The sequence below is a fragment of the Coloeus monedula genome (assembly GCF_965178545.1).
Source record: "Coloeus monedula genome assembly, chromosome: 5".
NCBI lineage: Eukaryota > Metazoa > Chordata > Aves > Passeriformes > Corvidae > Coloeus > Coloeus monedula.
Window position 1 is genome coordinate 67376829 of NC_138785.1, and position 22431 is coordinate 67399259.

General features: G+C 45.8%; 1 protein-coding gene across 1 annotated transcript in view; it reads right to left on the reverse strand.

Annotated features, from left to right (window-relative positions):
• Positions 1–224: 224 nt before the first annotated feature.
• Positions 225–22431, reverse strand: part of FGFR3 (fibroblast growth factor receptor 3) — a gene marked incomplete at both ends in the record, with an annotated part of 52233 nt that continues 30026 nt past the window's right edge. The window contains 14 exons of the mRNA XM_082281587.1: positions 225–389; positions 477–582; positions 1010–1147; positions 2558–2628; positions 4210–4332; positions 5044–5234; positions 5393–5503; positions 6702–6823; positions 6910–7058; positions 7923–8110; positions 10720–10864; positions 15381–15571; positions 16004–16127; positions 20588–20757. Of these exons, the coding sequence (XP_082137713.1) occupies positions 225–389; positions 477–582; positions 1010–1147; positions 2558–2628; positions 4210–4332; positions 5044–5234; positions 5393–5503; positions 6702–6823; positions 6910–7058; positions 7923–8110; positions 10720–10864; positions 15381–15571; positions 16004–16127; positions 20588–20757 (1994 nt within the window). The remainder of the gene's footprint in view (positions 390–476; positions 583–1009; positions 1148–2557; positions 2629–4209; positions 4333–5043; positions 5235–5392; positions 5504–6701; positions 6824–6909; positions 7059–7922; positions 8111–10719; positions 10865–15380; positions 15572–16003; positions 16128–20587; positions 20758–22431) is intronic.

Below are 22431 nucleotides of genomic sequence, written 5' to 3' on the forward strand. Positions count from 1 at the left end.
GCAATAGGGGAAAAAAAAAATTAAAAAAAAAAAAAATCATAAAAAAAAGTTTGTTGTTTTCTTTTTTACCCTGAACAGCTTGTCAACAACACAAATCTCCAGGCACCATCACACAGTTCCACTGGAAGATCCTTCACTACAAGGTTTCATGCTTGGTGTCCCACACTCGTGCCTCCATGGGCACACTGCCCATCCCTCCATCTGTCCATGTGCCCTGGGGGTCCTCACGTCCGAATGAGGCCGTTGCAGGGCGGGTGCTTGGGCAGGCAGGGCTCATCGGGCAGCAGGTCATGTGCAAAGACCGAGTCATCCCCTGAGGAGCAGGTGCTGTGGGTGTCCTGGCCGGCCGGCGAGTACTGCTCGAAGGGCACCGAGAGGTCCAGGTACTCCTGCCAGGGTGACAGAGCCATCAGTGCTGGGTGTCCCCCACACCAGGGACCAAGTGGGTCCTCCCATGCCCATCCCACCACACTCACATCAGTGGATGTCACGGTGAGGACCCTGTCCAGGTCTTCCACCAGCTGCTTGAAGGTGGGTCGCTGTGAGGGGACGGCATGCCAGCACTCCCGCATGATCATGTACCTGGATGAGGGGACATGGGACAGTCAGCCGTGGTGGGGCCAAGTGACACCCACCCACCTGCCCACCCACCCCCAAATCGCCTGAAAGAACAGCTGTGGCCAACACAACTTCAGCTATGGCCAGCTGGGGGGGAAGAGGAGGGTTTTGTGGAGCCATGATCCTCACTACTGATCATCTGACGCATGACCGTGCTCTCAGAGCAGGAGGAGGACCTGTCCTGAAGGTGACACACCAGAGCTACACCCCCAACCAGCACCCACCGTGTGTCACTCAGCAGCCATGGGCTGAGGAAAGTCTACTTGGAGATGGCCAGACAATTTGCCAGTGGGAATGTCCCAACAGCCCAGACCCAACAGCCCAGTGGGGTTGTATTTGTCCTCAGAGGGAATGGGGAGTGGAGCAAGGTCAGCGCCCACCACACACTCACAAATCATGGGTGCAGTTTGCAGGTTTGTCCATCCGATGGCCTTCCTTCAAGAGCTTGAAGAGTTCCTCAACGGGAATTCCTGGGTATGGAGACCCTCCCAAAGTGAAGATCTCCCATAGTAGCACTCCAAAAGACCAGCTGGAAACCAAAGAAAGATCTTTAAAATTCAATGAGGTTTTTTTTCCAAGCCCCCCAATATCCCTTCCCCCTTGCTTGGCTTTATTTCTGTGCAGCCATGCATAGCTAACAAAGTCATCAATAGCATGACTAATTGCCTAGGCCATTTTTACTAGTTACTTGGAGATCTCTGCTGATCCAACTCAATAGCAAAGAAATCCCAGGCACCAAGTCTGAAATTGAAATGAGCATTTAATCAGATAGGTGACAGCCCATCTATCACCGCCAGCTCTTTGTTAGGTCTTCCACCAGCTCCACTGAATGGAACAAATCAAATTATTCATGCACGGCTTCACTGAATTGCAGGCTTGGAACCACAGGCCACTAATTGTGCAAGCTGATACCAAAACTTGCTTGTTACAACACTCATTTCACTGGGAGAAAAATACCCCAACAAAAATCAGCAGAGCACTAATGTTACACACTTCAGTCCTGCAGCTGTGCTCTGGTTAAAAGTCCTTTTTTTCAAAAATATCTTTTGCCTTCTTCATTTTTTTCTAAAAACAGGGATTATCTGTCTCTGTTTCACCTTCATGCACACTCACTCTCCTTTCTCTAGCTTTGATTTATCTGTCATGCCCACTGCAGCATTACCTAAGCATGGAAACTATGATTTAAGATCAATAAAAGCCAAAGAATCTGAGAAATACAGAAATAGAAAAGAATCATTTGTCCAACTGCAAGCGGTGAGCTTTGGGGAAAAGGCAGGCTGGCTATAAAAATGCCATTATTGATCAAATGTTACAATAAAAAGCTAGTGCACACGTGGAGCTGCTTCAGCCCTTGCAAAATTCAGATGTGTTACTGATTTACATGTAAGGAGTGCTCTGCTGTTTGCTTACTATGCAGAGGCATTAAAACAGATGAGATAGGATTAGGAAAAATAAAGAAAATAAAAGAAATGGCAAAATTAATCAGAGACTACATTTGCTGAATATTCTCCGATCAATTCTAACAGCAGACAGAGTATGTCAAGCTCATTCCACGTCCCTGACTGAAGTGTAACTGTCTGGGGCAAAGTGTAGAGGATGCCAAGGGTAATTTTTTTTTCATGGGGATTTTTAGCACAATATTTTTCAACTGCTGGATGAATCACCTCATCTATAAAGTGGACAAGAAATACCTGCCTGCTTTCCAGTAATTTTTCAGCAGCTCCCTAGAGATCTTCAGATGAAAGCAACCAGATAACAGCAAAACAAAACCATGTGTGTGAAGATGCAGGTTGGAATTGACTCCTGTACTTTTGCATCCCCAGGCACCCCAGCAGTGAACAAGCCCTGGTCACGCTTAGCAGCACTTTTGTCTGTAAGATACTATAGGTGTAGATTTCCCTGTTGTATTAATTTTTTTTTAAAGTGTGGGTTTGCTTACACATCGCTCTGGTGAGTATAGACCCGGTCAAACAAGGCTTCTGGAGCCATCCATTTCACAGGCAGCCGACCCTGTAATTAGGAAGACAATGGGAACATCCCATCAGCATATTCCCCCAGCCACAATGGCACCATCTGAATCTTCTTTTCTAATCCAGTTTGAAACATTTTCATTAACAACCACATCTGCCTTCCCAGTCACTGGGCAAAGCAGCAGTGGCCACATATAAACAGATTAGAGCATTTGATCCCTGGATCTTCAGTGACAATCTTTGCAGTAAATGCTCTCTGTAGAGGACTGTATTTCACTGCCAAAGCAGGTTTAACATATCAGTGCATCTAAATCTTTGCATGGGAACAGCATCCATTACTCATGGATGCAGTAAACTCTGTGGCAGAGCATAGGACAACACTTTCCATCTCTTTGGTTGGAAGGTACGGTTGACTCCAAGTCCAAACCCAGCTTAGGCTCAACTTGAAGGGAAACTTCCAAAGTGAAGGCAAGGGCCAGGTTCTCTAAGAAACAAATCCTGATCCTGCTGGAGGGTAACGGAGGGGGTCTGATTCTATCTTACATCAGGGTCATAAACACAGACTGTTATGTGAGAAATACAAGATGAGAAAGACTAGATTAATCATAATTCTCTGGGGCTTTGTTTGGCCCCTGGAGGAAGACAGAAAGTACTGTTTTGTGTTTGAGCCATAATTTGAATATGGGGGAACTTTGTCCTCTTCTGACCCACTGTCTCACTGAGGGAGACAAGTAGAGATGGGACACAGGCAGGATACACAAATGGGATTATGCTCTCAGCTCTCTCACACAGCTCATTTGATCTGTGATTAAAATTCCCAATAATTGTTATTAATTTATGATTAAGAAATCCTGGCAATTAAGAAAGATTTCTGATATGCTATTGATCAGTATGGACATGGTGGGTTTTGAAGGACTGCTTGGACATTTAAACCCCCTGCAATCCCAAGACCCGCAGGTTCTGTACTGCCCTTCATCTTCCACTGCCGTCTCCTCACTCTGTCCTACTTAGGATCTTTCCTCAGGGCTCAACATCTGTGGCAGGCTCTGTACCAGGACGCAGGGCTTCTCTCAGCCCTTCACTTGCAAATTCATCTCTACAGAAAATATAAACAACTCAAGGCCTCAGCCCTTATCTGGGACCATCTTCTCACTCTTGGCAGTGGAGTCAAGGAGCTCAGATGTAAAAAAAGAGAGAAACGCATGAAAGACAGGTAGATCCAGGTATACAAGGAAGTGACACTCCTCTGTCAAGGGCTCTGGTGAGACAGAGGTTGGCTCCTTGGGACCTTTATGAACAGACATGGAGCAGACTGGAAAGGGCTCCATTCCTGTTTGGGAGAAACCTCAGCTTCTCTTAGTCTAAAGCATCCTGGCCAGAGCTGAGACCTCACAACCAGCTGCTGGCAGGACCAGGATGTGTCAGGAAAAACCCAGATGGTGGATACACTCCTGAGACCAGCCTATCTACAGCCCCTCCCTACTAGGTGAAGTCCCTGTCAGATTTCTTCCTCCTAAGCCCCTCTAGAAAGGGAGATGTGGGACAAGGGCCACTTGCTGCAGGGATGATCGAGTTCCCTGCCAGAAGGAGAACTGCATGTGCTTGGCAGCTCTGTACTTACATTGGTGGTTTTCTTGTAATAGTCAATGTTGTGAACGTCTCTAGCGAGGCCAAAATCAGCTATTTTCATCACATTATCTTCAGTGACTAACACGTTCCTGGCTGCCAAGTCGCGATGAATGCACTGTGAAAGGTGAGCAAGTCAATAAATAAGGGCTCGTTAGCTGCTCACGCCTGGAACCAACAGCACCATGTGGTTTATGAGCTGCCGTTTCATTGACTCCCAGGCTCATAAAGCTGTGGGCACTGCTCAGCTCCTGGCTCTCTGTGTCACCACCCCACCGTGCCTGCTCAGTGGGAAGCACCTCTTAGCAACACCTAATCGGCGCCCTCGGAGCCAACACGGCCACGCACACGCCTTTTCTCTCCAAACAGGATGTACGGATGAGAAAGCCACCTCCCCTCTTCTGTGGGAGCTCACTGGGATGTGCAGCTGCTTTTCTGCGCTGCTTCCCCCAGGAGGAGGAGTGCAAGAGAATGTCTGAGGGGAAAAAAATCCTTAAATTAAGGTATCCCCAAAACATCCAAAATACAGAAGACCCACAGAATGGCCTGGGTTGCTTGTGCTTTTATAGGCATTTTGGGGGTGCTAATGGTCCTGCAGGTAACAGCTGTACAGCTGCATGGTTCAGGAATGCAGCCAGCACATGGGGACTTTGCATATGGATGAAACCTCCAGTAAAAAACCCCAAGATATTTCATACAGTAAAATGTGGCCTCTGAAGGGAGAAGGCTGCAATGTTTTGCCTGGGGTTGTCCCACACACAGAGCATTCCCTGCCTTTGAACATGTGGCTTTGACCGAGGCTTCTACCAAATGAGGTTTCTCAACTCACTTTCTGAGATGCCAAGTACTCCATGCCCCGTGCCACCTGGTAGGCACAGGAAACCAGATCCTTAAACGTCAGCTGCTCCTCAGGCAGCTTGCAGGTGTCAAAGGAATAGTCCATGCCAGGTGGGCGACGTGCCCTGAGGTATTCCCGCAAGTTCCCCTTTGACGCATATTCCACCAACACATAGAGTGGTCCTGCAAGGAAGAGCACATCAGCATCCAGCAGAGGTAGAGCTGACCACCAAAATCTCATCTGGGCCATTCTGGGAAGCCAGTCAGTAACTACAAAGAATGGGCAGCCAAATCTGAGCCTCCCATGACCCTGTGAGCACCGGGGCTGCTCTGCTACGTACCGTCCTGCGTGCAGGCACCAAGGAGGTTAATAATGTTTTTATGCTTCCCAATCATTTTCATCATTTCCATCTCAGAGACCAGGTCGGAAAGGTCCTTGTCTGTGGCATCATCTGGAGAAAGTAAAAGAGGAAAGTAAAAAAAAGTCAGGAAGAAAGTAAATGTTTAGGGATATAGTTTCAACTGCTGTGCAGCCATGTGGGGCTTTTGATGGGGAAACAATACTCAGAATATGGCTGTATTTGGCTTTATTCTACTTCAGGAAGAAGAATAAAAATAAAAACAAAACCTACTACTATGGCAACAAAAAAAGATGAACAAATAAGTGGAGGTAAACGTTCATATGGAAATCAATAATGCCTTTCATCTTCTGTTTCGTCTTCACAAGTACTAAAGAAAAAAAATTCACATTTTGGTACCTGGTACCTGCTTTTCTGATAGTTTCTGTCCCTCATCTCTAGGGCCCAAGAGTTAATGATGGTGGAAGGTCAGGACTGGGAGGGAATGTATTTTTTGGATGGAAAGTTGCAATTTCTCTGCAAAAATAGAAAAACCTATCTACAAAAGTAAAAAAATTGGGGAAAACCTGCCCAAAGGCACATTTTGGTTTGGAAAGATGGAAATGCTACTACTTCTAAAACCAGCTTCAGAAAGGACTAAAGGAAATGTAAATTAACAAACCTGTTTCTGATAAGAAATATTACTTTTTTTTACAATGTCCCCCCATGTAACCTCAAGCCCAGGCTGCTCACTGCCCTGCTTGCTCCAGCTGAACTCTTCAGCTGTCTGAGGTTACTGTGTCTGGCAGGATGGGAAATGGAGACTTATCTAGAGGTGCCCAGTGACTCCCCCATTTCTGGTCTCCCTTTAACCTCTCAGATGTCCGGGATCAAGTTTTTTCAAAGAAAAAGTTCCTCAAGAAGGAGTTTGTCAGCTGAAATTCTGCAAACTCCATCTGAGGTTGCTGCATAAGCTTTTGGTAGAACAGGCAGCGCTGGTTAGGAGAGGAGTAAAGAGTGGGCTGATTCACGGAGCTGGCTTGAAGTGAAGGGGGTTCCCCTTCTTGTCAGGGATGATATTACCCCTTGGCAGAGAACTGGGTTAATTCCCAGTCCCTCTTCCCGATGGGATTTGCACTTTTGCCTGCTCTCCAAGGACAGCCCTCACCCCCAGGCACTGTGGGTAAAGGGGAGGAGAGGCAGTTCCTGCTTTCTTCTTTTGTATCTAGTTTGTATAAAAGACTTAAAAGAGAAGCAAAGAGAGGAAATCTCAGCACAATATGCTATTCTGTCCTCTGTGGACTCCCCATACCTTTTAACATCTTGACAGCAACTGTGATGGCCTTGTTTGGCTTGTCCTTATCAATCCCAATGGCTTCTGCCATCACCACTTGGCCAAAACACCCCTCGCCAAGCGGCTTCCCCAAGGTCAGGCTGGAGGGAGGAACAAACAGGTATGTTAGGGACTCCTGGTGTGGGACACTCCCAGCAGGCACAGAGATCCCAACCCTTTGACTGACCGAGAACGTGTCAATTCCCACTTGGGATCTGGAGGCAGCTCCAGCTCGGAAACGTTGGCCAGCATTGGCCCATCGCTGGAGGAGAGGCGTGTGATCCGGACCAGGGGCGTGTTGGAATTCATGGAAGAGTTGGACTCCAGCGACACCTGCTTGGGTAGAGCAAATGAAGTGTTATTGCCAACTGTATCTCCAGGGCAGGCAGTGCCAGAGATGGATCACTGAGGAGGTTTTGAGCTCTCTTTGCCCACGGACAGATTTCTGGGAATTTCTAACTGGGAAATGCCCCCACCCTTGCAGGAATCCACTCGTTTAGGCACTTGTTGTCAGGTGTTTAGCAGATGGAAAGGAAGGACAGGTCAGCCAGTGCCCTCCAGCATCAGGAGGTATAATCCACTGAGTTGTTCTCTTGCATCTCCACAGCCCATACAGGCTAAGAAGTGAATTCTCCCACCCTGGCACTGTCAATGCCCACTGTGAGCTTGCAGTCAAAGCTTGAAATCTGTACCCCTCACTATGGGGTTTCACATGGTCTTTTGCTCCTGCCCCTCTGCAATTTCAGGCAGAAGAACACCTCTAACTGCACAGAGGACCTTCTGTCACCTCCACGAGAACTTTGGGCTCACCAGTGACATCTGTGAAAGCAGGAATGAGCACAACTAGTGCTCTTTCTCCCCACATCCCCACTCCTCCTGGGAGCCTGGACTGGACTTCCCCTGCCAGATGTGCTTTCTGTGGCACCCACAGCTGCACTGCCAGAACCTCTTGGGCAAGGGCCAACAGCAAGGGGGGCTGCTCACGAATCAGAGTCAGCTGCCACCTCTGCCAAAGCCCCACTCACATAGAAATAAATAAACTTCTAGGCTGCAGCCAAATTATGTCCCTCTTGGGCAATGTTTTTCTGGTGGAGCTTCTCACCTAGAGAGAGAATTTCAAAGAGAAGGAGGAGGAAAAAAATAAAACAAAAGAGGGATACCATAGGGGGGAATAGGAATCTTGTATCTACTTTCTGTTACCTGTCTCTTGAGTGGGAATTTGGAGACTTTCTGTACAGTGGGGGTGTTCATGGCTTTTTTGTTTGGCATTTTCATCCTCCAGACAATCACCAAGACCAGCAGCAGGAGAAGGAGGAAAAAGCCAGTGCCATAACTGAGAATGCCAGTGTACACTGAGCCCGAATCATCCATCTCCATGAGCTCCTCGGCTGCAGGGTGACAAGAGATGGCAGTCAGGACACAGCAGGAAGCTGCCCACACACAGCTACACACATACAGCACAGAGAATTTGGGGAGGACCTGTTCAGCTACGCCAATTTTCTCAGTGACTTCAGTGAGGGGACTCTCCCAGGCCAGTGGTTTTCCACCTGCAGCTGTAGCTAAAACATTAGCTCAGTTTGCACTTTTTGGGGTAATTTAACTGCCCCCTTTTCATGCAACCCTTGGATTTTTAAGAGCCTTCAGCCCACAGATTGAAAACCACTGCTCCAGGCTGAAGGCATCTTCACATGTCTGTGCTGTCCCTCTGACCCAGATCTTGCTTTCTGCACGGCTGGATGCCTTGGATGTGCAGGACTGGGGTCTACTGCACTTTGCTGATTCAGATTCTCCAGCAAAGATTTCCACCAGACCAATGCCTGCCCTGAGGGACCAAGGGGCTTGAACAGAACCCAGCAGTAAGGCATCACACAGGGAAAGAGCCTCAAGAGAAAAATCTACTTTATTATTTAATGAAAACTTAGTTCTGCTGGGAAGAGGCTGGAAGGCATGGCCCAGAGAGGTAAGAGAGCCAGGAGGGTGACAGCATGAGCCCATCAGCAGCGGCTGCCTGCTTGCAAGACTTTTTAGAGACCAGCGAAGGTCAGCTGTGTTTTCCCCCTTGTTCCTTTCAGGACAGGCATGTAGACCAGAGGAAGGAGCCATGATGGGACTGATTTTCTGTCCCCCAAAGGTGTGCTGGCACAAGAGGAACAGTCAGCAGTGGGAAGCTTTATAATGAAGTTATGCTGGTGTGGTCAGCTCACTAATGGATCATGTCCATCACTGAGCAGTCCCTTCAGCAAGCAGCAGGAGCCTTTCCCTGGCAGCAGCAGGCTCTGTGTCAGGTCCTTGGTGGCTGTGCCCAGAAGGACATGGAGAATGGGCTGTCAGTGGCATCGGGGGCTGCTCCAGCCTTGTGCCAGCTGTGGAAGGCCTGATCCTACCAAACGGACATCTCCTCCCATGAGACAGGGGTACCAGATCTCCTGGGATCAGGCACTGTGGTCGGTGCTGCAGCTCTGCTGCCTTGCCCTCTGCTCCCCGTCTCTCCCCCCGTAGCGTGGACGAGGTTCAAGCTGAGGTTCCCCAAGTGTCCTGTATCCTGCACCCTCTCTGTGGAGGCCTGCTGCTGCACAGATGGCTGTCCTTCACTGCATCTGACTTCAAAATAAAGTCCTACTTTCTGATTTTTGGTTGGTTTTCTCCTGCTTATTTTTTGCTTTAGGAAGACATGTGAATTCATAAATTATAAAAAGCAGAGTATGAGTCAGATGAGACAATACCGTGATATTCTGAAAATAACAGAGACATTAGTCTTCTAACCAAAGGAAATGTTTTCTCATCTAGTGAATGTCAGAAGCAGAAACAGGATCAGATCAGCTATTACAGAGCTGGCAAATAAACAGGAAAGATCAGCAGATCCCACTGGCAGCAGGGTTGGGCATGGAGGAGACCTTCTTAAGCCCCAATAAAAGTGATTACATCCAAATCACCTGCACAGATAAAGTCGAGATTAGAAATGCCAAAGTTTCCGGTTCCTAAACACATCCTGAGATGGATGTGTTGTGAGATGGACCCAAATGTGGTCTATGACTGGATGAATCAAAGTGGGCTCTCTAGGATTTTGGGTGCCTTTTCAGTAAGGGTGTATTGAATATACTCAAGGTTTGCTTCTGCACTGTCTGCAAGGCACAGCACAGACGAGATTCAATATGAATCTTGCTGGTACTTCCCTGGACCATGGTCAAGCCTGCTCTGGAGCCAAAGGCAGATTCAGCAGGTGAAGGTGCAGCACAGCCTCATTCCCCCTTTTTGCAGAGCAGATCTCTCTGTTGCACATTCTGTGTTGGCTTCATTGTCAAAAAGAGCTTTGCACATGAAAGGACCACAAAATTGAGGTCACTCTGGCCTCGGGTTTCAAGCCCACTGCAGCTTTCATCGATCCCAGCTGGAGCAGGCAGCATGCAATGCCCCTGGGAGCCAGGACTCCTGTGCTCTGCCTACAGACGACTCTCCTTGACCTTCTGTTTGAGATCGCTATCTTGGCCTGCTCATCCGTGAAGTGGAAATAATGCTACAGGCACGGAAGGGTGTACTCACACCAGACACTTATGCATCTAATTTTAGGTTAAGATATGAGGTCAGACAGAAAGGATCCTTCATAAGATGATCTACAGTTCATGTCCAATTTAGGTGCCCTGGATCATCTGATGGGGAGGTTTTCTTCTTCCACTGCCAGTGTAAGAAGACAAAGCTCCTTATTTTGGTGCTTAACAGTCCTAACAAAGAGGCTGTGAGTACCTCTCTGTTATTAGATTTTTTAAAAGATTCTGTGTATTTTACATCATTACTGCAATCATTTGAATTTTGAGATGCAATGCAAAAAGAGTCAGCTGCAAGTATGCAACAGGAGTCTGCAGCAAATCCCAGAGAAGAAGCCTGCCTGGAAAACACCCCTGCTCCAAGCAAGGGGCGGTGTGCGGGAACTTGGCATTTCTAAAGCAAAACATCGAGGCATCCTGGAGAGGGAAGGAGAGGCCAGCACAGAAGGAAATACCTGGTAGCACCGTCAGCCAAGCAGAGTGATGTGAGAACCCAATAGAATTCCCTGCGAGACAAGTATATTCCCCAGCATCCTCAAAAGTAACATTTCGCAAGTACAGAATCTCTAGCTCCTTATCCGTTGTGTTAACACCTGCCGTCTACGGGGAAAAAAAACACACACATATAGAAAGAGGGAAAACAGAGAATAAGCCACATTCCCAGCAAGTGTGAGGACACCACAGGCAAATTTCAAAAGCAGATTATGGTGGTTCTTTTTTTTATTTTCCAATGGCCCATCTTCCACATTTATTTATTCATTCCCCTCTGCAACCTGTAGTCAAAAGCAAAAAAAAAGTTCCCTTCACCAGGTTCTTACTCTGTCCCACTAAAGAAGCATGCAAGCAAAAGCATCCAAATGAAAAATTGCCCCCACAATATGACTGACTTTGGGTTAGTGAGGTGAGTACAGGGGTGGGGAAAGACAGGTGGGAAATGAGGAAAGACAGAAAGAAAGGGGAAAGGAGGGGAGATGTAGTGGGGAAGGACTCAAGTGCTGATCAGAGGAATATTCAAACATTGTGGTTCATGAGTTCATTGAAAAACATAGAACTCTAGAATTTTTTAGAATTTCTTCAGTGGATATCTCAAAGCCATATATTGATTACACAGACCTTGACACTGCAGTAGAAATCTGGCTGATAACCAGTGCCTGTAAGGAACTTTCCTGCAGTGGCACTGAGCAACACAGCAGTCAAACGCTGTAGGCTGGAGTCAAACCCCAGAGCCCAGGAGCTTCTCCTCTCTAGTTAACATGTTTGCTTGCATGAGCCAATGTTGATATTTATTTCACCATTACTTCTCCAAGGGACAGAACTGATTAAATCAGTTTTATGGGTGAAAAACTCAAAACAGTTTGGTTTTCCAGTGCTTTGAACGTCACAGGTCATTAACACACAATTCTGTTATCAGCACTCAATTGTAAGGAAGGGAAAGGAATAAAAGTATGAAAAGTTGATAGCAAAATTTGACAGTCATTTTATTGTGGGAATTTTTCCATGGCAATTGCTGTATAGGCATTACAGTCTTGTTAAAAAAAAAAAAATTAGCAAGAAAATAAGATAAAGCCATTCAGCATCAGTTGACAGGGTATAATACAAAATGAATAGTAATTTTAATCACTAGATTCTTAAAAATGTTATAGCTCATTCTTGCAGTTGCCAGGGCCTTGGGACAGAGTCTGTGGTTTACCTGGTTTTGGTTTGCGAATGTGGAGCCAAAATGGCTTTTCGGCTATGCCTACGAAATTGTTGGCTCTACACAGATATTCTCCTTCATCTTGTTCTGTCACATTGAACAGATTTAGGTTAGCATCGGCTTCAGCGTTTTTACTGATCCAAGACTGCAGGAATAGACAGAAACCTGAACTTCAGTAAACCAAACAATAGCTCCATCGCACCTACATCAGCTAGGATTGACTGTGCATGGCTGTGGTGACATCCCCAGCTCACCCTGCGGTGAGACACCTAACCCAGGGCCTGAGGGCTGAAGAGAAGTTGCCTTTGGCCCCCAAACCATATGCAGGTGAGCTCCCTTCCCTTCACACATGCGATTTCTTTTTTAAAACAGACCAGTTTGTCCCTTCTCCATCTGACAGCAGTCAAAGGCTCTATAGTTTCTCAATAACTCTGCAGACAGGAGCACCAGAGAAAGGGCTTAAGCAGAGATTTGTGTTTGCAACCCGGCTCAGCAAATACTGTTTCAATTATCAGATTCCAAAATAGAATTTGGAAACAAAATATAAGCAGCGGCGGTCTGAAACTTGTTGCTGACTTTGCCTTTCAGAAATTAGCTGTAATTTTTTCCACTGCTTATAGGAGCCTCTTCTTTACTAAATAAAGTGGTGTATATAAATCAAACAAACTTCAGACTTTTAAGCACGGCGTTTATTTCTCTTCTTCTATGCTGCCACAACAGCACATCAGTTTTTTCCCTAAACACTAAACAGTTGCTTTTATTTTAGCTGAAAATGCATAATTGTTTTAAGTGGCCTCAGAAGAAGCTTCAGTTCTGGAAATGAAAATAAAGCAATTCTCTTTTCTGTTTCAGCCTTACACTCTCCAGCCCAGTCTTGATGCCTTCCATTTCCAAGCCTGATCCTGCCAATGTGACTTGAAGCTCATTAAAATCCTCGGGGCAGCCAGCTCTGATAGTTTATTAGGAACTGAACCCAGAGCAGGCACCAGAGAGGAGCCCCAGTGCCCATGTCTGATGACAAACACCACCAGTTTTGACCTGATCTCATCCCTAAGGCTTACGTGCAAGTCTGTCTGCCCTGACTAGTGGGGAAACGTGCCTGCCTGCTGTTGCTGCCTTGTTTATAATTAAACCGGGCATGTTTCAATGCAGAATGTACAATTTAGCCTTTGACAAAGCTTGGGCACAGTGTTGCCAGCCCCCCCTCTGTAACTGGAATGCATTTAGCACTCTTCTGCAAAGAAAAAGGGGTTTTCTTTGATCACAAATTAGCCCAGGCTTTCAGGAACTGATGCAGGTGATGGCTTGGTTTTGTCAGGCTGTTTAAAAAATGGTTTGAAAGGACAGCATTCAACTTATCCATCTGGACTTAGGTGGGGTTTGACACCTCCTTCGCCCCTTTAGATGTAAGGGGGGAGAATTTCGTGTGCTGGGCACCTCTCTGTCTCCCTTGCTGCGATGGAGACTGGGATATCTCCCATACTTAAACTGCCCCATAGCAGCTCCTACACGTCACAAAAATTCCTGAAAGCAGAGGGAAGGGCAGGCTGATAAAAAAAAGCCTTATCTCCCTGCAGGCAGCACAGCATGGGGCAGGAGAGAGCCTGTTCCAAAGGGAGGGCTGTTAACAGCACCCTGCTCCAGCCAGGATGCTGGGGCAAGGCAGCAGCACTGCATGGCTTGAGGGAAACAAGTCCATAAAGCCAATGGACTGGCACTGAGATGACAGCAAGATCATTTTATCAGATCTTTATTTATAAAAAACAAGCACATCACATTTAAAAAGAAAAAAAAATCCCTGTAAAGCTGGGCCTGACACGGCTCTGTGGAGGCCCAGTACTGGCGCACAAAAGATGCATCCCAAAATGGAAATGCTCCGTGCCCCAGCGCTGATGCCGGCATTAATACAATTCAAAGCATTCCTGATTAACCAGAAGTAGTAAATAGACGTGTGCTGGTCCTATTCAGCAAAAAACATAAAACCAAACAAAACTTGTGCTTTCAAATGCCTGCCTGTGCTCCCCTTCGAGGAATGCGGAGCCTTTGCCGTCCACAGAAGAGAAGGTATTTGGCAATTCTAATTACCTACCCACCCCGGTGCTGCTCCAACTTAATTTTAAAACACTATTTATATGGACTATTTGTATGTTCTTTGCCGTGGCAAAATGGGGGCTTGTGCTTGTGACACAAGGCACTGTTCGCAGCGGCTCTGCAAACTTCCAAGAGGTAGCACTTTATCCCACGGGGACCACACATGGAGCTCGGAGACTATACGAGATGGCATGTGACACAACCAGCTATTCAGAGCTTGGTACTGGGCTGTGAAACCAGGGGGAAATTCAAATATGCATAATTCAAACACATTTGGAGAGGTGGCGAGAAATAAAGTTTTCTCAACTTGCAAGAAGCACATGTTGCCAGTCCTGAAGAACTGTCTCCAACCATTTCTTCCAACCAATCTGTTATTTCAATCTGTGTAATTATTTTCAGGGTCTCTGGCTTTTATTATAATGTATCTGGCTGCGTTACAGTTTTGTAACTGTACTGTCTGATAAGTGGTTGGTTTTTTTTTTAAACTTCATACAAGGAGAAGAAGGGTGTGTACAGCAGGATGTGCACAGGGAATGTCCACACACAGGACAGCCTCAGCTTGAAGCTGCAGATACAAATTCTGCTTTCAGCACTAACTGCAGAGCCAGAAAAACTCCATTTGGCCCTATATATTTTAATAAACACCATCACATGATGTCTTTAACTTTTTTTTTTTTTTTTTAAGGATTTTAGAAATTCAATGTGCTCTTCACTCCCTATTCCCTACTCTTATATTTATACTGGTTGAGGGGAACCAAACCCTTTAGCTTTGTTCTGGCTGTAATCCAGAAGTTCCCTTTCAAGAAAGCATTTTAGTGAAGTTAAATCTTACTATGTACCTTTTGCTCAATTAAAAAAAAGTCTTTCCTGAGCATTGGTAATAGCAGTGTTCACAAATTTAGTGTCTGGAACAAGATTATGTTGGCTCTCAGGTGCTGGTAGTTGAGCATTATTTGGTACGTGCATGCTACACTGCGCTTACTTGGAAAAGGAAGAACGTGTTTTAGTTGGGAGACTTTTATTTTAATAAACCCTGAAAATACCTCTATTGAAGCTGTAAAAAACAAAAAAAAGGGCATTTTTACAATTTTAGGTCAAATGCAATCTGACAGCTCTTTCATTATGCTGCATTTCTCAAAATTGCTCCAGCTCTTACAACTTCGCTTATCTGTGCCACCACAGTAGTAGTGTTATCTCTGGCAAACAGAAGAGTTTGGAACATCAGTTTTAGGACATTTTTGCCATATCCCCTCCAAAAAGCAGAGTATTCCACTGGGCAGGCTTACAGAAGGACTGCCCTGAGGGTGAGAAGGAGGAGCATGTACCAACCTTCAGCACTGTGACATACGGGGTCCCATCGGGTCCATATTTGCTGCCATTGACTTCCACGTGTTTCAGCCACTGGATGTGAGGCTGGGCATCGCTGTAGACCTTGCAGTGAAACTCCACATTGCTCCCTACCACCACGGTCTGGTTGGCAGGGAGCCCTGCTTGCAGGATTGGCCGGTGGGGTGACCTTTCTGAAAAACAGAAAAGAGGAAAAATCCTAGTTTACTTGCCTTTGTTTTCCCCCAGGACATATTCTCCTCTGAAACCTTCATCTTCTGGCTTTTTAGGGCAAAATGTACAAAGTAGGTTTGTCCCCCACGGGTCTCCTGATCACTGCTCTACACAGTGCTTCTCAAGCCAGAGAGGGAAGAACCACCTGGGAAGGGAGGAGGGATATCAGCCCTGCCATTCCTTCTCTGGCCCCTCTGCAGACCCACTAAGTAATTTACTGATCACAGATGTGAGCCTGAATCGTTGGCCAAAAAGAAGCTTGTTGTTGGTTTTAGAAGACACATGATCCAACACTTTGGGAAAGAAACCAAGCTCCTGCTTCCCATATCCTATCATGCAGCTATTCAACATCGCCACAGACCAGCTGTTGAGGGAAAACAGCGAAATCTCACCTAATACATCAAGCTGGTACGTGTGCCTAATGTTGCCATATTTGTTCTCCACGACACAGGTGTAATTCCCTCGATCTGATGGCACAACACTCTCCATCACCAGGCTCCACTGCTGGTGTCGCAACTAGAAGAAGAAATCAAACCTGTGGTCAAGAAATCAAGCTCGTGGTTGAGCACCATCATCACCAGACCCTTCAAACCAAATGAACCATCAGTGAGCTTCCACACACTTGGACCCCAGAGCAGGCCTGAACATCACAAGGAACTGTTACAAGGGTCATCAAAGTCTTAATGAGAAAAGGCATTAAGACCAATGCAAAAATGATGCAACACAATGTAACACACTGAGATTTTAGCAGGGACTTCTCGATGTTTCCACAATAATCACAATAACGAAGACAGCTGACAACTGAATGTGGCACCTCTCACTAGAATAACGACTTCAAAAGGCATCACACAAGATAATTCTGATCTGTATTTTAAAATGTGTGCGCCATGGGGGCAGCAGGTTATGGCATCTGTCTGAACAGAAACAGCTTTCTCCAGCTGAGTTAGTCCCCTAAATTCCCTCTAAAAAACACGTCCAGCCTCAAATGTGGTCCCTAGGATACTTGGTCAGCCCTTCTATTTTGGCACCAAGTTTTATACTAGTTGGTTTTCTGGATGTGGCTCATGTCCAGAGCTGATGGTGGTTCAGTAGCAGAAGGGGAAGCACAGCCCATGTCTCCACCCTGACCTGTTGCCCTGTGATCTCAGCTAGAACGTTTGTTTCTAGTGATCATAAAGGAAATAACGGATATGGAAAGCAAATCTTGAATTAATACAGAAAGCAACCAACAGTAACAAAGATGTCTTCAGGGTGCATAGCATATAAAAGCTCCCCAAATCTCTGGATATTAATTTGATGCCTTCTGCTGCCCAAAGCAGAACATTGAACTTTATTAAACATTTTGAAGGTGACCCCAAGGACACAGAAGCAGGAGATTAACAACAATGCTGCACTATAGAATGTCAAGGCCTGATAGAAAAAACAAGGGTGTAATTGCTCCTGGAGATTTCTTGCTGCAGCAGGTGAACTCAAATATGAAGTCATTTAACCTCTTTTGCTACACATAAATTGCATCCACATGCTTTCCGTAAAAGGGCCAAGTTGCAATCAAAGCCAGAACTTTGCAAAAAGAAGGTTTAAAACCATAGGACTAGACAGCTTAGTTGCAAGATAAGCAAGCAAAAGTAATTTTAACAATTTGTAGACCTCTGCAGCCCTGAAAACAGCAGTGCTGAGCACCTCATTTTTCAGACAGTTGAATATGGCATTTCCTTTCATTTTAGAGTGTGGGTAACAGGAGGCTGTGACCAAACATTTTGTACAGACATCTTGGCTGTGGTAGATGTCTGGGCAGCTCTGACTGCACCTCTGCCCACCAAGGACAGCACAAATGGAGGAGCTCAATGAAGAAGCAGAACCAACATTTCACCTTTTGTAAAGCAACATCCCCCTTGCTGCATCTCTGTAACTGTGTGGCAATTACAGAGAGCCTGGACCCCGGGCCCAGAGCTGAACACACCAGACTGTCACGGAAGTTTCAGTGCAAATTTGTGGCTGCTCAGCGGCTCATTTCCATACTGGTTTGTCTCATAGTTGTGTCTAAAGGCTTCTTCAAATCCACTTTTCAGCATTGCGAAACGTTTGCATCTGGAACCCCTAGGAGCTCCTCCAAGGAAATAGGGCTCCAGACACACGGATGACTCCCTAGTCTGACCTACATTCTAAAACCAGGTCCAAAATAGGTGTTTTACTAAGGATGCACTTTCAAAGACACTTTTATGACACTTTCAAAGAACTTCTCTTCATCAGGTTTGTGATGGGAACTTTGAACAGGGAAGAACCTGGGGGCACAGACTCATGGGGCAGAACTCGTTTGGAAACTTTAGAAGAAGTTTTTAGTTTTGAAAACCTTTGGAAAAAGATAATAAAAAAGGATGCTCCCAAGTTATGATAGTCACTGCACTCGATGAAACACTAGAAACATGAAGTGGCTGAGTGCAGGCATAAATCAAGTGGGTGAGATACTGGAAATCTCTCTGGTTTATTTGGTGTTGTCATTCTTGGCTCTTTGTGAAACAAACATTTGCAGACACACTTGGAACCTCGTGTTTGCCAGACTGGTATGCAAGTCGGTGCAATGGTCCTGGGAAGGGATAATCCTCCATCTCCCCTCCCCCTCAATCCTTCCTTCTAGGGTCATTTAACACACACAGGCTTACGATATTAGAGATTCCAACACGGATTTAACCATTAATGCTCTTTGGGAAATTTCATATGATAAGTCATATGAATTTCTTTTCTTTACCAGTTAAGGATGAACTGTAACAAAACCAGGTTAGCCTGCCCATCATGTTTTCAACACTCACCCTTCTCTCTTGCAGGCTTTACACCGTGCAGTCACATGGGTCTAAATGCCATGTGCAAGGGACAGATGTGGAAGAGTGGTCAGCTTTCATTTGCTGACAACAGACTTCTCACAATCAACATTTAAACTCTTTCACACACTGAAAACAAATGAGAACATTCCCAGCTCAAGGATTTCTGGGTTAAGACCAGATCTCAAGATGAAATAAGCCAACCAAACTCTGCCAGATCTGGATCTTGCCCATTCTTTTCAAGCTGCCTAATCCTGTTATGAAGTTAAGTTGTAACAGGGAATTTAAATCTTAAATACATGAGATATCGAGCAGGTTTTCAATCTCCTTTTCTGGTTCAAATCTCAGCTGATATCTATCAGTATATTTATACTGGATGAAATTTACACTAGATTACTTACATCTAACTGTGGCTCATGACCAAAACCAAGCAAATAAAGGAAGCAAAATTACAGAGAAAGATGTCTTTATATCAAGAAGGGGACAAAGAACTATATCTAGACAGATAGAGAGCTGAAACCAATATTCCTGTAATTGTCCTGACATTGCCTTCAATAGCTCTTTTAAGCATTGACTTGTTGCTGGAAGGTGCCCCTAGAGAAACAAAGCACAGCGATGCCAAAGACTCACTACCATGTTTCAGAGGATGAAACGTGTCAATTTAAACTCAAAGATAGATTAAAACTACTGGAAAGTGGGTAGGGGAATTGCTTTCAGCTTCAGATTTTCTTTCTGCAGGCATAATTTATTGCAGCTGATGTGACACAGTTTAGTAAAAAGCTGTTGGAATGGCGCACGCAAGCCTGAAAAACACTTCATGATGATCCTTACAGCCTGCAATTAGTAAAAGATGCTCGTGCTTTGTGAACGTCATCTGCTGAAGAGCAGTTTACCCACAGGAGCTGCCTCCCCACTTCTTTTCCCTCCACTGCTTTACAGAAGATCCAAACCTGAGCGTGTTCTTAGCCTCATCCAGGCAGGAGCAGGGTCAGGACTGAGGAAGGAGTTTTAAAGGCTTCACTGAAGCAATCACAAAAGGCTCTTTCAGGAACAGGTCTGAGCTAACAGGAAAGAAACAGCCCAAAACTGTGGGGAGGGAGGACTTTTTTTGAATCCTTCTCTGGTTTCTGGAGCATGGCATGCTTTGCATGCCCAGTCCCCTTTCAAAACACTACGGATGTGGCAGGCATCAGCACACAGCTATTCCGAGTACTGATGAAGGTGCCTTCCTACAAGTCACCTTCTCTCCTTAGCAGCTGAGTCCAGGGATATGTCAGGGCTGGCAGAGTGCAGGCAAAAGTTGCTGCTCAGGAGTCCTTCCTGCTATAATGATTTTGTTATGATCAGCTGCACCAGTTTAACTGTCCCCAAATAAAAGCAGAAAAAAAGAGTCTGACTGTGACCTCAAGGGGACAAAGTAAAAACAACAGCAGCAAAATCTGAGAAAAGCTGATTTTCCTTTTAAAATCCTGCCATAATTCATCAGATAAAGTAGCACAGAGACTTCTGGCTAATTAAATAATTTGACTGCAGTGGAGTTTTGTGTCCCTGAGCTCTATCTGTAAACACGAGCCAGAGCATTTTCCAGAACACCTCATGGTAGAAAGGAAGCAGGGAGAAGAAAGCAGCCAAGGAGCAGATGCTATTACTCTGGCTACAAGGGAATCCAACACTTGACCAAAGGTCAGTGATTTATACCACAAGAATGTTAATGACTACCAGCATGATGATCCAGCTCTTTGGTGAGTTCCTTCCTATACCTTCAAAGGACACTGAATAGGTTTTCTTTGACAGCTGGGAGTAGCTATGGCTTGGTCCAACACATCTCAATGCACTGGGCTCATCTCCAGAAATTAGGACATAAGTTTCTGCTCCTGCTTTTTCATCCCTGCTCACAATACAACCATAAACCCAGCCCTGTTTTTACCTACTCCCTGAAAGACCTCGATAGACAAACTCAGAGGGAATTAGCCTTTGATCCCAAAGGACAGCAGTCCTTTTTAACACTTTGTTGCCAAGCCATTCCTCAGAGTGCAAGAGCCATCTTCATTTCTACACAGTCAGGACAGGCCTCTTAGAACTACTGATGTTAACCACTGTGCAATACAATTTTCTAGTTGATAGAAATAACAAAAACTGAGATCCAAACCAAGACCTTACCTTAATGCCCCCAATCCTGTGCTCCCCTTTGAACTCCTTGCCGTTTTTCAGCCAGTAGATGGAAGGAGTTGGGTTTCCACCCGCCGGACATCGGAAGCGAACGGTGTTGGCGGCAGGAACTGCCAGCAGCTTCTTCTCCATCTTATCTGGCCGGGTCCAGAAGGGGACACCTGAGAAAGGAAAATCCAAGCTGAACAGGCCCCTTTCTGCCACAGAGGGTATCAGCTGGTGAGCAGATGCATTTGAGGAGTCTTTGGCATGTGTAGATTGACAGTTAAATTGCTACCTGCTGCAGTTAAGATAAATGACACAGAAATGCTTTCCAGCTAAATGACTCTCATAGACATAGACAGGGTGTTTGCCTTTCGGTTTTGCGATGAAAGGTTCATGACCAGGTTCTTGTCTTGGTAATGCCAGCATAAATCTAAAGTGGCTGCTTTTAAATCAACAAGTAGAGTTATCCCAGATCAGGACGAGAATCTGGCCTCAGCGTGTAAAAAGATACAGACGCACCTTTGGACATTAGTAGCCAAGAAGCATAAACAGCAGAAAGATGTTAGGACTGCAAAAGAATGTTGATGGGCCAGCAAGGGAGCAGAAAAAAAGTATGAGCTGAGTGCACTGGAAAATGTTCCTCCTCAGTGAGTATAAATGTAGTGTAGCCTCCTTAAGGGAAGGAAAGAAAAAAAACATGCCAGTGCCAAACTGGTTTATCATGTTTATGTTCTTTAAGTACAAGTGATTTTAGTTTTAAAGATTCATGTTACCTTTGAACAGGGATAAGTTTTAAAACACCAGTGTTAGCAAGAGATACTTTTTATAATCTGCCTCGAGTACAGCTACGTTCCTTGGCTGGGTTACAAACATTACATATTAACTCCAAATTAAGGCAGCAGCAGTGGCAAACTCATTATACTGGGAAGAAAGAAAAAGTTTTTTAAAAAAGCCTCCCTAGCTTTCATTTCTGCTTAAGGAAACACTGCAGAACTGCACATGCTGTGTTTCCCTTGCCACACCAGGGCCACATCCAGCCCCCCAGATCTGTGCTCCACAACAAGGACAAAGGGAGATGGGGGCAGTGTTTGGGCTGCAAAATAGCAAGAATGGAAAGGAGTCTAAATGGCATCTTCTCCAGCTGGCTAGGAAAAACTCACAGACATGGAGCACCAGTTGCAGAGATGTGTGCTTCTGGCAAAGACAAACTGAAGGCACTGGTCCTCCAATAACTGCCTTGGAGAACACGATGGCCACCGAAGCTGTCGGGAAAGCCTTGCTGTTGGGCTCTCCTGCAGTGGCAACAATGCTCAGAAACACCACCCAGCATTACAGCCCCATCTCAGGGCTACTCTGAAGCCCCTGTAATGCCCTTCCCCTTAATGACAAGGGTGTACAAAGTTTTCCCTCTTGCTGTGTCCCTGTGAGATGCCTGGGAGCTGCTCCATTTCTCCTGCACTCCTCGGTGTACTTAGCCCTGATGCATTTGGCTCCACGATACCCATCACACTGCAATTCCAGCTAAGTCAGTGATTGCCCCCATCTTAGTGTAAGTCCCCAGTGTCCCCCATGCAGGGTCCCTGCTGCATTCCAGCTCCAAGGATATTGCAGGAAAGGTCATACAGCTCAGCCAAGGCAATTCATGTACCCACTGGTTTTTAGCATCTGCCAACACTCTCCTCATGGTCCCCTCTCCTTGCAAAGTCCACGAGGAACGGGATGTCAGGAGCTCCATCTAGGAGGCCCCTCCATGTGCTCGAGATGGCTCTGCTGGGCACATCGCTCTCATGTCTCATCTGCTTTCCCACCTCTGCAGTGGGATGGCTGGATGCAGGGTGCCTCAGTAACGC